Source organism: Misgurnus anguillicaudatus, chromosome 4, assembly GCF_027580225.2.
Source record: "Misgurnus anguillicaudatus chromosome 4, ASM2758022v2, whole genome shotgun sequence".
Lineage (NCBI taxonomy): Eukaryota > Metazoa > Chordata > Actinopteri > Cypriniformes > Cobitidae > Misgurnus > Misgurnus anguillicaudatus.
This window is the reverse complement of record NC_073340.2, coordinates 3,239,612-3,255,466: the sequence shown is the minus strand read 5'-3', so window position 1 is coordinate 3,255,466 and position 15,855 is coordinate 3,239,612. Positions and strand designations below refer to the sequence as shown.

Below are 15,855 nucleotides of genomic sequence, written 5' to 3'. Positions count from 1 at the left end.
TCACACCTGTGATTGGTAGTTTGGTTTGATCCGCGACACACATGTTTTGTCCACACTCGTAAAATACAGATAGAAATATATAGGCTATAAAGACGCCAAAAAAAATACATAAATCATTTTCTGTATCTCATTAATGTCATCAACATCTCATCTTTAGTTTTTGTCTTGTCTATGTCTTGTTGTATCTCACAGTAAGCTTGTTTCTGCAATATGAATATATAATATATATAGCAATATTTATATTCCAGTATATTATATATATATATATATATATATATGCAATACCAAACTGTAAAAATCTTGTGTTCTGTTAAGGAGTTCAAAACAAAATAAATCGGTTTATATATATATATATATATATCTTATTTCTGTATACTCAATATTACTGTTGTACAATTCAAATGAAAAACATAAAGCAATGTTGGGGCATGGGGGGCCCCGGTTCTTGGTCTTTGCTTAGGGCCCCCAAAATGGTAAACACACCACTGAGTGCAGCATTAGGGGCTGTTTACACTTGGTATTAAGATGTGTCTTCATCGATCGGATCACAAGTGGACGAGAGAGACCCATTACGTTTACACCTGGTATTTAAATCCGTCTCTTTTGTCCACTTTCGACCGCTTCTGTGCTGAATACTATCATGAGGGGGTGGTCTGTGAGATGGTGGGCGAGTCTCTCTGCTGTCATTCAAACCCGAGCGGGAGTAATTATGAGTTTATATGGACGCAAACTAATATTATGTTGGAGTGCACTGCTTGTTTAGCAAGTAAACATACTGCACAGTGTTTTGTACATGAGTATGTAAGAGCTTTCTTTGAATTTTCAGCGCAATTGATGAAATAGGATTGCGCAACTTTCACACGCTTTCAAAACGAAATTACGGAGATCAGCCGCTTAGTTTTATCAATGAAAGGCTAAAAATAGCGCTGTTCACCGAATGTTCACGCCAAAAGTCAAAAAAGACGTAAAACTTGTGTTTAATACCTCAGATTAGATAAATGGGCGGAGAGAAGGCGTGTGGCTGTTCGAACACATTCAACCACATGTTTGTTCCGCAACTCCAAAGCGATCCGATCGAAAGTGGTTTCGACCACCTCTGGATGTGGTTGAAATTGGTCGAAAGTGGACGAGCTCAAAACGTTTTGAACACCGTTTACACCTGGCATTAACGTCGTCCACTTGTGATCCGATCGATGAAAACACGTGTTAATACCAAGTGTAAACAGCCTTTTAGAAGCATCAGAGGTCGCTTCGTGCCATTCACATACCTAGCACGCTCAGAGCAGCCGATGGGCTGTCACAAGCAGCGTGCCCTGGCGAGTGGCGACTCCACCCCCAGGGAGTCCACCGTCTATTGAAAAGCCACCCCAGAGACCTCAATATGCAGTAAGACCCTTGCAGTTATTCCATGTCATAATTTGCTACCTAACAAACCACTAAGGGATGTGGCTCCGCAGCATTCCCAGCTACTGCCGAGTGGGTACGCTTCCCAGTGTTATCTAAGATTACTCTAAGTGGGTTATACAGGAACAAGCAGTAACCGGCCTTCTCTGCATAAGGCCCTGTTCCTCCTACGTTAAAAGAAGGGGGCAGAAGGCTTATGCAAGGCACTGGAAGGGGCAGCATCTGTGGCACTTTGGTAGGATTCCCAATACGTCGGTCATATAAGTATGTAACCCTTGTTCCCTGAAGGAAGGGAATGGAGACATCACATCCCTTCACCACTGCGGGCTGTACCATTGCTGAGTCGGTCGAGTGTCATATGCTTGGCTTTTCAGTAAAAAAGCTAATTATGCAATGCACCTGCTGCTTATCGACGTAAAGTCTCCGTTCACTTCATTCAAGGAATGACGTTTAAATACGCAACCGAGACGTTCTGTAACATAGGTTCTACATATGTTCTGTTTAGCACTAAAATGATTCGTAATCATTTTCTTATCATTGTATTTAAATCAAATACTCTTTTGCACAGTACCACGTGCGTCCACTGTGGATAGGTCAATGGTTCCAAAGGCAGGTTCTAGCACATGGGGCTGTTGGGCCACACACTGCACTTCTCCCCCTCTGTTCCTTTCCTCCAGACTCAAGGTGTGGTACTTATGTGTTCTGTACAATCCATACTCATTCTGTACAGCTGATGAATGCTCGTGAAGAACTTTTCCATTTTGGATCCATAGAACAGATACATTGTGAGGGAAGAAACCAGTGATCTCACAGGAGAGCGTGAGTGGAGAGGTGTGAGTAGCGGAGGGGACAGTAGATAGAGTGACCTTTGGAAGCACTGGAAAAAAGTGAATACATAATAAAACAGTTAAATAACTTAGATAACTACATCATGCCATGTGGGGAGGCACCACCATCTTTGCAGCATATCGCTATGCTAGTGTTATTGTTTAGTAGCTGCCAGATCATTGTTTTGTTTACATGAAGCATTGAAAGCTTGATAGAGACTGAATTGTTTGAAGAAAGAAAAAGAAAGTAGGCACGACCATGACAAACTGAATGCCAACGTCAAGCAACATTGTTTGGATAAAGATTTACAGTATAGATCCATATGAGTTGACTTCAGCTGCTCCCTGTCTCTCACCTAACATCTGTTACATAATTTGAATTACAAGATTACAGAGTGCCTTCACTGACATTGAAAACTATCTTGTTTTTGGATTTAGGGTTGAACTTTGTGCAAACATAAATTAAAAATATAAAACAAAATAAAAATAAAACTTTAATTTATAACCAGTAAGTAGTAAATAACTTTGAACTCAAACCTCAGGTGTAACAGTAAGTCTCAGACAGAACAGTTTTCCTTATCACATACATCTCTCTTCTAGGGATTTGAAGCATTTAAAGTGATTCTATTGTGCTCTTTTTCAAAGTCTTGATTTTGTTTTTGGGTTGTAATGGAGTTTTTTTATGGTTTTCTGTTTAGAAAACACATTTTTTTCCACATATTTTACTTTATTTCTGAATCCTTGTCCCAGTCTGTCTCAAATGCTTTGGTACTTTTGGACCCTATTAAAACCCTCTTTCTGAAATGCTTTGATTGGTCAAGCTAGATTAGTCTCTTGTGATGGTCACTGTTTTGGAAAGGTCCCACCGCTTACCTTATATTTAGCTTACCAGGAAGCATACGCTCTAGCTTCTCTCTGATGTATACAATGGCATAAGCCCACACATGGAAGATGTTCACTGTTATGCACTGTTGCACAGTTAGATATCTATTAATAGACCAGGTATAGCTGAATCTACTACTAAACAGAGACTTAGGGGCGGTTTCCCGGACAGGGATTAGACTAGTCCTAGACTAAAATAAATGGTAGAGCTGTCCAAACTGAAAACAACTTGCACTGACATATCTTAAAATACATCAGTGCCCTTTGTTTTACATCATAATGCAGACAAGTAATGTTTTTAGTAAGGCATGTTTGTTAAAACTAGTTGTATTTTCTAATTAAACTAAGGCCTAGTCCAGGTTTAAGATAATCCCTGTCCGGGAAACCACCCCTTAGAGTGCAAAAGTGGGCCCCAGCTAAAAACTTCCTCAAAATTGAAATTAAACAGTGAGTTGCAGTGCATCTTTTATTCTCAAACAACAACTTTACACAATAACTGAAATTGAAAAGTAAAAACGCATAACAGAATAGTTTTAAACTTATGCACAGTGTATGGGATAGGTCACGATGTCCGGTGTTACAATGAATTCTGTGACCATTGAATTTTGTGACCATGTCATTGAAGTAGGTGCTGCTGGGCAAGCTTTATTAAGTTATTAACAAATAACTAACACATACAAACATATACAAACTAAGAAATTCCTTTTTCAAACTATAAAAAAAACTCAGAATTGGGACAAAAAAAATGTTGTACCGTTTTTTCCCATGTTTGAGATTCTATAGGGAGAACAAGGCAGCATAGAAAACTCAGGGTGCAAGACATTGTCACTGTTCGAAAGCACAGATTGTTGTCAACCTAATCCTAACACCAAATCTAACCCTAAATCCAACCTTTGGTACAGTGGCTACTAGGGTGACATAATTCAATAGTCACAGAAGTTGGGGTTACACATGGTATGTTAGTGGAGGTAGTGTTTCGGGCCTTTAATTCACTTTTGGACTGCCAACTCATATGAATCTTTGTTGTTAAGCCATTAATTTACCCAAATGGAGTTGCTTGGCATTGGCATTTAGATTGCTCTGGCAGTTCCCACTTTTTTACTTTTCCTTCTCCGTCAAGATTTCAATGCCTTAAGCAAGCAAATCAATGAACAGACATTTACTGAAACAATAACACTAGCTGAGCGCAGTCCCTACATAGATGTGCCGCCACAGTATGCAGCACAGGTGATGTTAGCTTTTCATTATCTATTTCATTAATGAGCTAAATGACTACTAGTCTGTTATTTTAGGAATAGTAACATTTAGGCCAAATAATCTAGTAAATGATCTGTTTTGCTATAACAGTCATTTCTGATAAGATCTTAACATACTGTACAATCAAAGTATGAAATTGATGCTATATATCGCTTAATACATTTCAAAAATGTTTCCAGCTGCAAACAAATTACTTCTGTAAATTGTGAAACATACCTATCACTTGCGGCTTAAACGTTTTTGTGGTTGGTTTCGCCAGTGCTGGATGCTGGACCTCACAGCCAAATGTTGTGTTCTGGTCGGAGAGTTCAGGGATGAAGGTCAACCAGCTGACAGCATCATAAAAACCATCCTTTGTACGATTAACTTGCAGCTTATGGGGTGCTGGGATTTTCTCTCCTGCACGTGTCCAAGTAAACATTATTGCGGGAGGACTAAACCCCATCGCCCAACATTCAAACTCACTTTTTCTTTTAAGAACCACCTCAGGTGACTTGATGTAGACCGAAGGGGGAACTGTAACAGATTTGAAAGACCGAAAAATTATTATCTATTATAACCAAATGTGTGACATAAAAGGAACCATATTGATAGATACAAAAGACATTTGTAAGTTCCGGGTTCTTTGGCATTTTAGACACCAACTATGTCAAACATGCCAGTTTAAAGGTGCTAAACAATGAGATCTGGTAGGTGTGCCTGCCTGTCCTGCAAATTGGTGTGCTTGACATCAATTATGATGCCTTAAATGTTTAGTTTAATCAACTGAGATTTAAAAGTCATTACTATTATTTATCTTGACTAGAGATGAGTTGTTGTAAACTACAGATAAGTTGCAACTTATAAAATATATTTGAAAAAAGTCAACTTCATTTTATAAGTTGTAGCAACTGATCTCTTGTCAAGATAAATAATAGTAAGTTGACATGACATAAATCTGAGTTGATTTCAACAAAAATTTAAGGCAGCAAAGATTTCTTACAATGTATGTAGTGTGCTTGGACTACGATTGTCATGGCAGTATATACTGTATGTATAACATTAACATTGTTAATAAATTAATATTACAATGACCTAAAAAAAGATTCACCTTAAAACTGAAGGTGTGAAAATAAACATAAAATGCACATCATAGCTGTTGCACAAGAGTACAGCTAATAAGAGATAAGACATGACATCATTACAACTCATGCAGCTGTTAGGTAAACTGATAGTTGATATAAGGCCTACTTTCCATACATATATATACATAGATGCATCATTAAGATACGTTTACACTATTTTTTATAAACAGACATTTCAACCTCTTCGGTTTCAAAAATACACGTCAGTTTTCAGAAAAGTGTTAATTGACAAGTACCCGTGTATACTCGTGTAAGAGCATGCCAAACCTCTAGGTGGTGGTGTAATGAGAAGCTCAAGCCCACGTAAGCCAATAAGAATCCCGAAAACAGCAAAAAATGCTCTGGTGCATAGTATGACGTTGGCTGCCTAAACATCCGTTTGTCTCAGTTTACATGCAACGGTGTACCAAAGATTTTCCAAATCTCCACTCTGTCCAGAGTTTTTAGAAAGAATCGGATTCAGAGGCGAGTTCTCTGTTTGTGTGTAAACGAAGGACCAAACGAAGGGAAATGTCTCACTATTTCAAAATAACCATGTATGTGTAAACAGGGCCTAAGTCGTCCACCATATTGGAAGAGTTGAAAGTGGTTCGTAAACCAGTGTTGCCAAATCTGTAGTTTCCCTTGGAATTGGATTACTTTAAAACTGTTGATGCGGATTGTTTATCTTGCGGGTTAAATGTGGAAGGATTTTGTTCATCGGCTGTCAATATTTAGGTAATCTCTACTGTATCTCCCCCTCTGAAAAAAACAGCATCAAACCAGCATGGACCAGCATGGGAATTATGCTGGTCAATGCTGGTTTGATGCTGGTTTAGCTGGTGGTCACCAGCATACCAGCACCAAAACACAACATATGCAGGTCTTGCTGGTATGACCAGCATGGGATGCTGGTGCTAATGCTGGTTTGGTGCTGGCTTAGCTGGTGCTGATGCTGGTTTAGCTGGTGTTCACTTGCAAACCAGCACCAAAACACAACATATGCTGGTCTTGCTGGTATGCTGTTTTTTCAGCAGTGCTATGAAAGTAATGTTTGGTATTTGGCAAAGGGTCATCGGGATAGACACATATTTGGCGCTCGCTCACTCGTAGCATTGTGTTTAATGGAGCATGTACTTTTAAATGACCATAACTTGCTCAATTTTCTACAGATTTTCAAATGGTTTGGCTTGTTATAAACATCAAAGATGTACCTATGACACTGCATACTTAATGAATAATTTTCACGAATCATGTTAAAGCATCCAGAATTATAGCCACGTTAATAAAGTTTGTTAGAAGCCAAACCGTTTGAGAGTCGGTGGAGGGTTGGGCAGGTTGTGGTCATTTGAAAGTACCTACACGAGTGCTGCGGGTGAGCGAGTTGTCTGAGGTAGGATGGCCGCCAGGCGATGATGCTAGAGACTACGTCGTAACACATCTAGCCTTTATACATATCTATGGTTTTAATACCCTTGGATACCATTTGTTAGTCTCCTGAATCTGCAAAGGACTGTTATTCAATGAATTTGGGCCGATTTCCCCCTTACTACAATCCTAGGTAAAGTCCAGATCGTCTTTGTGGTTAAAGGTCCATGATCTTTGAAAGCCAATGTTGATATTTAAAATCAACTAAGCAAACACACCCCTACCCCAATAGAATCTAGACCTTCTATTGATAGACCCGCCCCACACATACGCAACCCAGGCAACAATGTTGGTTAGTAGACACGCCCCTTACTGCTGATTGGCTTCAGATGTGTTTTGGTAGTCGTCCCGACTCTCTTTTCCAAAGTGTTTTTCAGATATTGTGCACTCCGCCTTTAAACCGATTATCTTATCAGATTTTCCTGTAGAGCATCTGAATTTGGTCGGAAGCACGTCAGAGGCACTCCAATGGTAAATCAAAAATATTTAAGTTACAAAAACATCATATTCTTACCTGTGAAAAGTTATCAAATTTTTTCGGGAATATAAATCTCCTATTCTGATAAGCTGAGTGACGTCTGCATCAGGACCATTCCAGAATGGCACATGCATCTACATATATGGAGCAGTCAAATTATGCATCTATGTATACATATCTATATTACTTTCTTTTTTGTGTTTTCTCAGGCCAAATATTTTAGTGATATCAGATAGCAAGGACCTCTTGTTGTTTTATTACAAAAATGTGTTTAGAGAACCTTGAAGCATACAGTATAATTCATACAGGTAACCCACCAAATATAGTCAGGCTCACATCTGTTGAGTAGTCTGTGCCATTGTAGGTCACATTACACTCATAGACCCCTTGCTGCTCTGGAGTTGTATTGTAAACTGTCAGTGGGGATGCGCCAATAAAGGAGGCAGTGGTGTTCAAGAAAAAGCCGGGTTCAGTGTGGTTTGTTGAGGCAATGACTGAATCATTGAAAGACCAGGTGGTCCTTAAAAGTGAATTATCGACCATAGGGGGCAATGTAACAGAGCAGTTAAGGATAGCCGAGGAGCCCGGGGACACAGAAACATCTGCAGAGAAGCCTGAGTTTAAGAAAAAACAAAGAAAGAGATGTCAGAATTTGAGAGAACAAAATATGACAGAATATACATTTTAGCCATCACATAAATTATCCGACCTTTGGAATTAAAATGAACAAATGATGGTGATGTCACTTTATAGAGGTTGCTTCAGGAATTGCACTGCAAGATGCTTGGAATAAAAATCATCTGAAAAAATATACTTAAAATCCTGATTAAATCAAAATTAAACTGTTATTTCACCAGGTACCTGGCAGATATCTCGACAGAGTGTGTCTGAATCTTGAACATTGCTGGGAAGGTCATTCCACAGCTTAGGCGCTAGGTAGGAAAAGGATCTACCTCGTTAAGATGATTTTCTAGGGACTATTGAGAGACCAGAATGTCTGTGATGGATTGTACTCCGATAGTAACTCATGAAGATATGGAGGGGCTAGAACATTCAAGGCATTTATTAGCAATATTTTAAAATGTATATGATGTACGTAGCATGTGTCCAGTAATATGAGGAGCAAGATTGCTCCATGATCAAATGCTAAAAGGAGATAATTTGTAACTCTAAGCAGCACTGTTTCTTTGAAGGTGAGGCCTAAATTCTGAGTTTTTTAAATGTACTATGTTATTCTAAAAATGTGCGAAGTTGGCTAGCCACTATACTTTCCCCAGTATTTTAGAAAAAAATGGAAATCAATGTAAAATTTGTTCTCCCTGTTCAAGATTGGTCTTTTTAATGAGGGCCCTAATAAATGCCAGTTTGAAGGCTGGAACGTACCCTAAATGGTAAGAAAATAGGACAAAACAGTTGAGTAACCAATCCGTGAGAATGCCACGAAAAAGGCAGTCCGTAGCAGGGCCACGGAAAAATGCGGAGATCCGTGAGAATGCCACGGAAAAATTAGCACAAAATTCCGTGACTATGCCACGGAAATTCGTGAGATCAGGTTGCTAATTCTAGTGAAAGGGTTGATTATATTGAGCACAGGTTCTGACACTGCAGGGAAAGCCTCTTTCTGCAGTTTTGTGGGAACAAGATCTAATACACACAATGATGATTTAGATGATTTTATTAGTTTTGACAGCTCTTCCAGTATAATGGTGGTAAATAATTCAAGTTGTTGATGTGACAGTATGTCGTTCGGTGTGCTACTGGATATACTTGTTGCTGATTGCCTAATCAGCTCGATTTTGTTTGTGAAGAAACTCATAAAATCATTGCTGTTGTGCTGTAGTTTAGATTCTGTTAACGCTCAGTTTTTTTTTGTCATTTTTTCAACTGTTTTAGAAAGGTGTATGAGACGAGGGAATGGTCTGAGATAACATCAGGGTAATATTTCAATAATAATAATATTAAATCCCTATGACAGAATTAAGTCTAAGGTGTGTTTACAGTTGTGTGCATACGGGTCCTTTTTCTACACTTGAATTGGTAATGATGGATATCTCTGAAGTTGTGACCAACAAGTAAACTTGACATTACTTGTCAGGTTTACTTAATGCATCCTGTTGCCTTTTTAAACATCAGTGAATGTTTGAAAACCTTTTTGTAAAACAGTTCTGTATTTTGTCCTGAAAAGATGAATCTTATAAATCTTTAGAATGCAGAAGATGCTGGAAAAGCCTGACACAAAGAGAGTTAAGAATATCCATAAAAGCTAGTCCTATCGCATCTTGTGGGCTATCGATGTGTATGTTAAAGTCACCAACAATTAAGGATCAATCTACGGTGACTACTAGTGACAGAAAAGGACAGTCTCAGTTCTCTGATGGAGAGAATGAAATGTTGTGTCACACCACCGAACTAAACACACAGGTGCTCCCTTGATTCCTTAGCACAAAAGCTAAATGAGTGCTGAACGGTATCACCCTTTGTGCATCAGGATATCCAGGGGCAGAGTTTAGCATGCAGTGTTTCCAGAACATTGCAGGTATTTTTAAATATCCTAAAAATGACGTTAACAGAATTTGTTTAATTTAATAATTATAAACGACTTTCTTACTATGAGCATATAAACTATTTAATAAACTATTTAATACTATATAATTTTGTTATCTTATTGACTTACATTACTTTAGTAATTTCTTTCTTTTCCAATACGATGTTTGATGGTGAGGTACAGTTTTGTGATAGATGCATGTTTTAACCCTTAAACGCTCCTCGTTTTCTGTTTACACTTCTGGCCCTTGGAGTCTATATGACCCCAAAATTGAAAGCATAATTGTAAGAAAAATATACATTTTCAATAATATAAATCATATATATATTTTTGTTTACTTCTCATCTATACAATAAAGCTGTGTTTTGAGAGATTTGAAGTACTTTTGTGCCTGTTTACTACAAAATTCCTCAAATCCACCATTGGCTTGCCTGAAAATTTCAAATTTGTATGAAAATTCATAAAAATTATTATCTAAATTTGATGAAAATTGTTTTTAGATTTTGATTTTAAATTGTTTTCAGCCATCGGTTTTTAGAAGAAAAAAACACAAAAGAATGACTGTTTAGGAATTAAATCATTTGACCAGCAGAGGCCCATAGAGACCCATTCATTTTACTAGATATGGACAACTGCTCATTACTTTACTGATACATTTTGTGAATTTATGTTTTTATAAACGTTAGAAAAGACACTAAAAATAAATATTATTTCAAATAGTAATTTTTTATAATTTTTGATGCATTTTGAAATGCCACAGAGTGTAAGTGTGTGTGTGTGTGTGTGTCTGTGTGCGCGTGTGTGTTTGTGAGTGTACATGTGCGTGCATTAGGTCTCACCCCTTTATATCTTATTTTCTGCATTTGTGACTGATTTTATTTGCAAATTCCATACAAATGCTCTCTGTGGCAGTCATATCTGTGCGTGTTTGTATGAGTTTGTGTGAGCATGTGTTTTTTGCATTGCATTTGTGCACAAGAACCAGGCCTTCATTTCTGTGTCAACATTTTCAGATTTATGCTGGATTTATTGATATTTATTTTTTGACAAATTAATTTTTTTTGCATTCCCCATTCACTTTCTATTGGGGTCATATTGACCCCAAGGGACAGATTAATAAAAAACATTTTTACATACATTTTGAACAACCGAATCAAGCCCAGTTTTTTTGTGTATGTAAAGATACATTATTTAGGAAAAGTCTCAAAGTTTTATATCTCTGAGATGAAGGGAACCTTTTTTTAACTAATGAAATGTCGTTTGTGGCCATGTAGACCCCAAGGACTGTTTGAGGGTTAAAGTAAAATTAGGCTACTCCAGTAATGAAAAATATTAGAAAAATTAAATCAAATATATTAATTTAATCCTCAACATTGTCTGTGGAAATGTGTTTGACTAGATTAGTTTAGACAGTGGTGCCAAAAGGATCTGGAATATAGAAGTTAAAAGGGTATCATTAGCTTTTTGGTTCCCAGAACATTCTGAAATGTTCATTCGGATTCAGAGCCCAATCTAGAGGCTCTTATAATAAAAGCACTTCAAAGGTTTTTCACAGTGATGCCTTAGAAGAACCATTTTTGGCTCCTCAAAGAACCTTTTAGTCAAAGGTTCTTCAAAAAAAAATATTTTGTACATTTTTATAATCTAAAGCAGTGCTTCCCAATTCTGGGAATTCTATGACCCACTCCCAAAAAGTTTTAGACGTCTCCTTATTTAAAACATCTGATTCAACTAATCAACCTCCTTCCAAAATGGTAAACATGTCATGTGTCCTTAACAAGCTGAGTTAAATTAGGTGTGTTAAATAAGGAGACATATAAAACTTTTTGGGAGGGGGTCCTCGAGGACCAAGATTGGGAAACAGTGATTTAAAGTAAATTTTCACTACAAAGAACCTTTGTGAAACAGAATGTTGGATGTAAAAGGTTCTTTAAAAAACTATTTAAACAAAAAATAGTAAAGTTGACACTTGATCATCAGCCAGTGTTGGGCCATCTTTTGATTCTGTCAGTCTAGTTTTGCGGTGTGTTCTGCACCAGTTAAAACTGTAATTGGGAGACATCACTCAGACTGGCTCTTAAGCCAAGCAGTCAAGTGCACAAAAAGAAAATGTGGGCTTTTTAGCAAAGACCTATCTTTAGTGTACCATGGGAGAAACAGTGCATGGTCACCCTTTGCAGGTATTTGTGATGAGATGGATAAGGCAAAAATGTATGAATTTCACAAAACCAAATTTAACATTGAATTGAAACTTTTGAAATAAATGTGCTTGTCTTACTTTATTAATTTCTCATGTTCCTTACAATTGTATTTTTTCAAAAAAATTAAAAATAACAAAATAATAAAAATATTCGACAAAGTGTACTATAGATTAAAATTTACAAGTGATGATTTAATTAAGAGACAGAAATAATTTTCAGTAATGAAGCTGTATAAGGAGGAATATATCATCAACAATCAAAACATATAGTTGTTTCAGTATCCTAAGCTAACTGTATAGAATAATAACACTTATTATTAGTTTTAATTTATTTATTGGGTGATAAATTGTTTGTTACTTTGATTAACTGCCCATTGCCCTTAATATTCTAGTGAGTCAGCATTGAAAATAACAAACAAATAGCTATGTACAGCATGTTGAATATAAGTTAGCAGTGCATTTTAATGATGTCTTGTTGGCAGCGTATTCACTGAATATGCAATAACTGAGTGAAAAGTTTAATCAACTTAAGAAATGTAATTTTTTTCAACTTATATGTTTAATTGAAAAATATTTTGTGAAAATGTTATTTGTTACCTATTAAAGTAATTTTTTAAGTTGATTAAACTTTTCACTTTTTACAGTGTACACACACAATTTTGTAGCAAACATTTAGAGATTAAAAAATTAATCATTATATATATATAGATAGATATAGATATATAGATAGATAAAGAAATGTGTTATTACTATAATGAGCCATGTGTACAAGTACTCACCTGGCTTTATTAAACCCAGCAACCATAAATAAAACAGGACTTTAAACTTCATGACAATTTCCTGGAATGAGGACATAATCCTTATCAATACACTATTTCATTCTTTGATGGCTTCTTGCTCTTTGTATTGCATGCTGAAAAACACATTTATATAGGGGCAGGGGCCAGTGGGCGGTGATCAAGAGAAAAAGATACTGAGTGCAAAACATGTGAAAGGGGGTGCAAACTACTTTATAATTAATGTTCAATTTGAGAGAGAGGGAGAGAGAGAGAGAGAGAGAGAGAGAGAGAGAGAGAGACAGAGAGAGAGAGAGAGAGAGAGAGAGAGAGAGAGAGAGAGAGAGAGAGCGAGAGAGAGAGAGAGAGAGAGAGAGAGAGAGAGAGAGGGAGGGAGAGAGAGAGTCTAAAGACACATTTAGGACAGTGGTCACTTAAAATTCAATCTGGCCTCCATCCAATGTTCTGGACTACTTTACATGCATGCTGTATAGTGATCTAACTCAAATGTGGGGTTCAGTATGTTCATTAGGAAAACAGGCAGGATCAGTCTGTTTACACCTTTCATTTTCATTCATCTTGTCCTGTCTGTCTTGTTTAGTTAAACATTCACTTAATCAATTATTTTATCTGTTTGTGCTATATAATATTAATAGCTTTGACCACATAAAATTTTATGAACAGATCAAACCTTTAGAAAAAAATGTCTATGACTGGATTTTCTGCTCCACAGCCAGGTGTCTCTATAAAGATATCTTTTAGTTGAAACAGGTATATCTCAATGCCTGTAATATCTGAAAGCAAGATTAGACAAATATGGATAGCAATACGTTTCTCTCTTTTTCATTTTCTTCTACACTCTTAGAATAAATGTTTCTATATATCCCCAAAGAACCTTTATGTTTAAAGTGTAGTTTTCTTTACTGTTTGCATATTGTAAGTGTATTGGAATTTTAGCAGAAAGTTGACTGCCATATCAATATAGCTTTGTTAACTGTCAAAGTTTGTTAACTCACAATAAACCTTAGTACTGTTTGAGCATAAGGTTAAATTGTGATTTAAGAGGTAAAGTGAGGAAGGATGTGCATGTAAGAAGTATTACAAAGAGAGTATGAGAGCAAAAAGGGGAAAGAGAGTGAAAGGAAGATTTACAAGTGTCAGAGAGAATAAAAGAGAGAAAAAAAAGAGGAATAAAGGGTTCACTGTTAGACACTTTAAAAATTGTTTTCTTGCGTAGTTTGTTTTTTTGCCCTGAATGGGCTATTTGAAATATAGCTTTATAAGATTCATCTTTTCACACTGAGGACGAAATACAGAACTGTTTTACAAAAAGGTTTTCAAACATTCACTGATGTTTAAGAGACAACATGATGCATCAAGTAAATCTGACAAAAATATGTTGTGTAATTTTAACACACGATTTCAGAGATATCCATCATTTCTCATTCAAGTACCCTGTTAAAAATTCAGCATGATGTTAAAACAACTTGGTTTTGCAAGTCAATTTAACCTACTACTTTAAGTTTTGGCTTATGAAAAGTTGACAACTGATATAAGGAGGCAGACGGAGTTGAATCTGTGGAAAATGTAAACGGGCTGGTGTAAACATATACTGGAATAAAGCATCTATATTTCTCCACACCCTATTAAAAACTTGAAAAGAGTAAAATTAAGGTAAATTTAGAACAAATGAAAATGTGCAATTAATTTTCTATTAATCACGAGTTAATACAATAATGTGATTAATATAGATTAAATATTTTTAAATATTTCTAATCTTTATATTTATAATTTATAAAAGAAAAACATTTCTGGAAGGCATTAAACTTTTGTGAAAATCATAAAAAATGCTGCCGCTGGCAACTTTTTTGTTAAAATGTTGGCGGGGAAAGAGTTAAAAAATATGGAAACTCGTTTTCCTAAATATGTTAATTTTGTATTGTAAATCTAATGAAGATTGCTGAATTCAATTAACATAAGATCTCTCATTCCATTAGCAAAATAAATTTCAAACACACTTTATTTGAAAATACTTTCATAGAATTTTTATTATTAGAAATTTATTTAGAAATTTTGCATTTGCTACATTCGAAAAACAACTAAAACTCATCTTTTCCAAATATAGGCTACTTGACAATTTGATACTGACTGTAGACACACCTTTAACTAACTCTCTCCCTCAAGAGGTATTGTTTCAGAATTGTAAAAGCTTGTAACTTGGTATAAGCACCTCTTGTATTACTGCCTCCTTATGACAAATCGCTTGATTGTTTCCTTATCTTTGGATAAAAGCGTCTGCTAAATGTAAATTCTTGTCCTTGATAAAGATAAATTAGGTAGATTATTTGTCTTTATCAAGGACAAAGATTGTTTTTAACCTTAATCAATTTATAGTTAAGTGATTTACATTTCAGCACTTCATAAAGTGACAGCGTCTTAAGCAGTTCAGGCTCAGCTAATACTTGACCGCATGTTTGTGTAAAGGGCATTTTTCAAAAACACATGTAAAAATGAACAAAAGATTCTTTGCACACAATAAACATCTTAACATCTATCGGGGTAACGCCTCTCTATTACAATGTGTCTTTATTACAATGCGCAGAGGTGGAAAGAGTAATAAAATATTCTACTCAAGAAAAAGTACAGTTACTTTAATGATGTTTTACTTGTACTAGTAAAGTTGGTCTAAAAATCTACTTAAAAAACTAAGCCATTTTAACTTAACTCAGAGGAAAAGTTACTTTTTTACGGCAGGCTAAGGTGGGGGATTCTATAGTTCAAAAAGGACATGGGAATATACATCACAAACTAGTTGTTTTTAATTGTAGAAACATCTTAACAATTAAAGTGCAATAACAAGAAGTAAATACAATAAAAAGTTTTTTTTATAACTAAGAAACATTTATGGAGTTGTTAAATGATTTTAACAGGTGGGTTATGTACTTTTGAAGCAAA

At 36.0% G+C, this 15,855-nt stretch overlaps 1 protein-coding gene across 3 annotated transcripts in view; it reads right to left on the bottom strand.

The window, feature by feature from the left end:
- The window catches only part of LOC129420488 (uncharacterized), a 31,210-nt gene extending 18,149 nt beyond the window's left edge, over positions 1–13,061 (bottom strand). Inside the window, exons 1-4 of one of the 3 annotated variants that reach the window (XM_055175439.2) lie at positions 12,904–13,061; positions 7,697–7,993; positions 4,587–4,886; positions 1,961–2,281 (exon numbers count right to left, since the gene is read on the bottom strand). In XM_055175439.2, coding sequence (XP_055031414.2) covers positions 1,961–2,281; positions 4,587–4,886; positions 7,697–7,993; positions 12,904–12,979 — 994 coding nt within the window. In that variant the 5' untranslated portion in view covers positions 12,980–13,061. Of the gene's footprint in view, positions 1–1,960; positions 2,282–4,586; positions 4,887–7,696; positions 7,994–10,053; positions 10,189–12,903 lie in introns of those variants that run through there. The other 2 variants (XM_055175440.2, XM_055175441.2) reach the window with 2 other exon arrangements.
- Between the last annotated feature and the right edge of the window lie 2,794 nt (positions 13,062–15,855).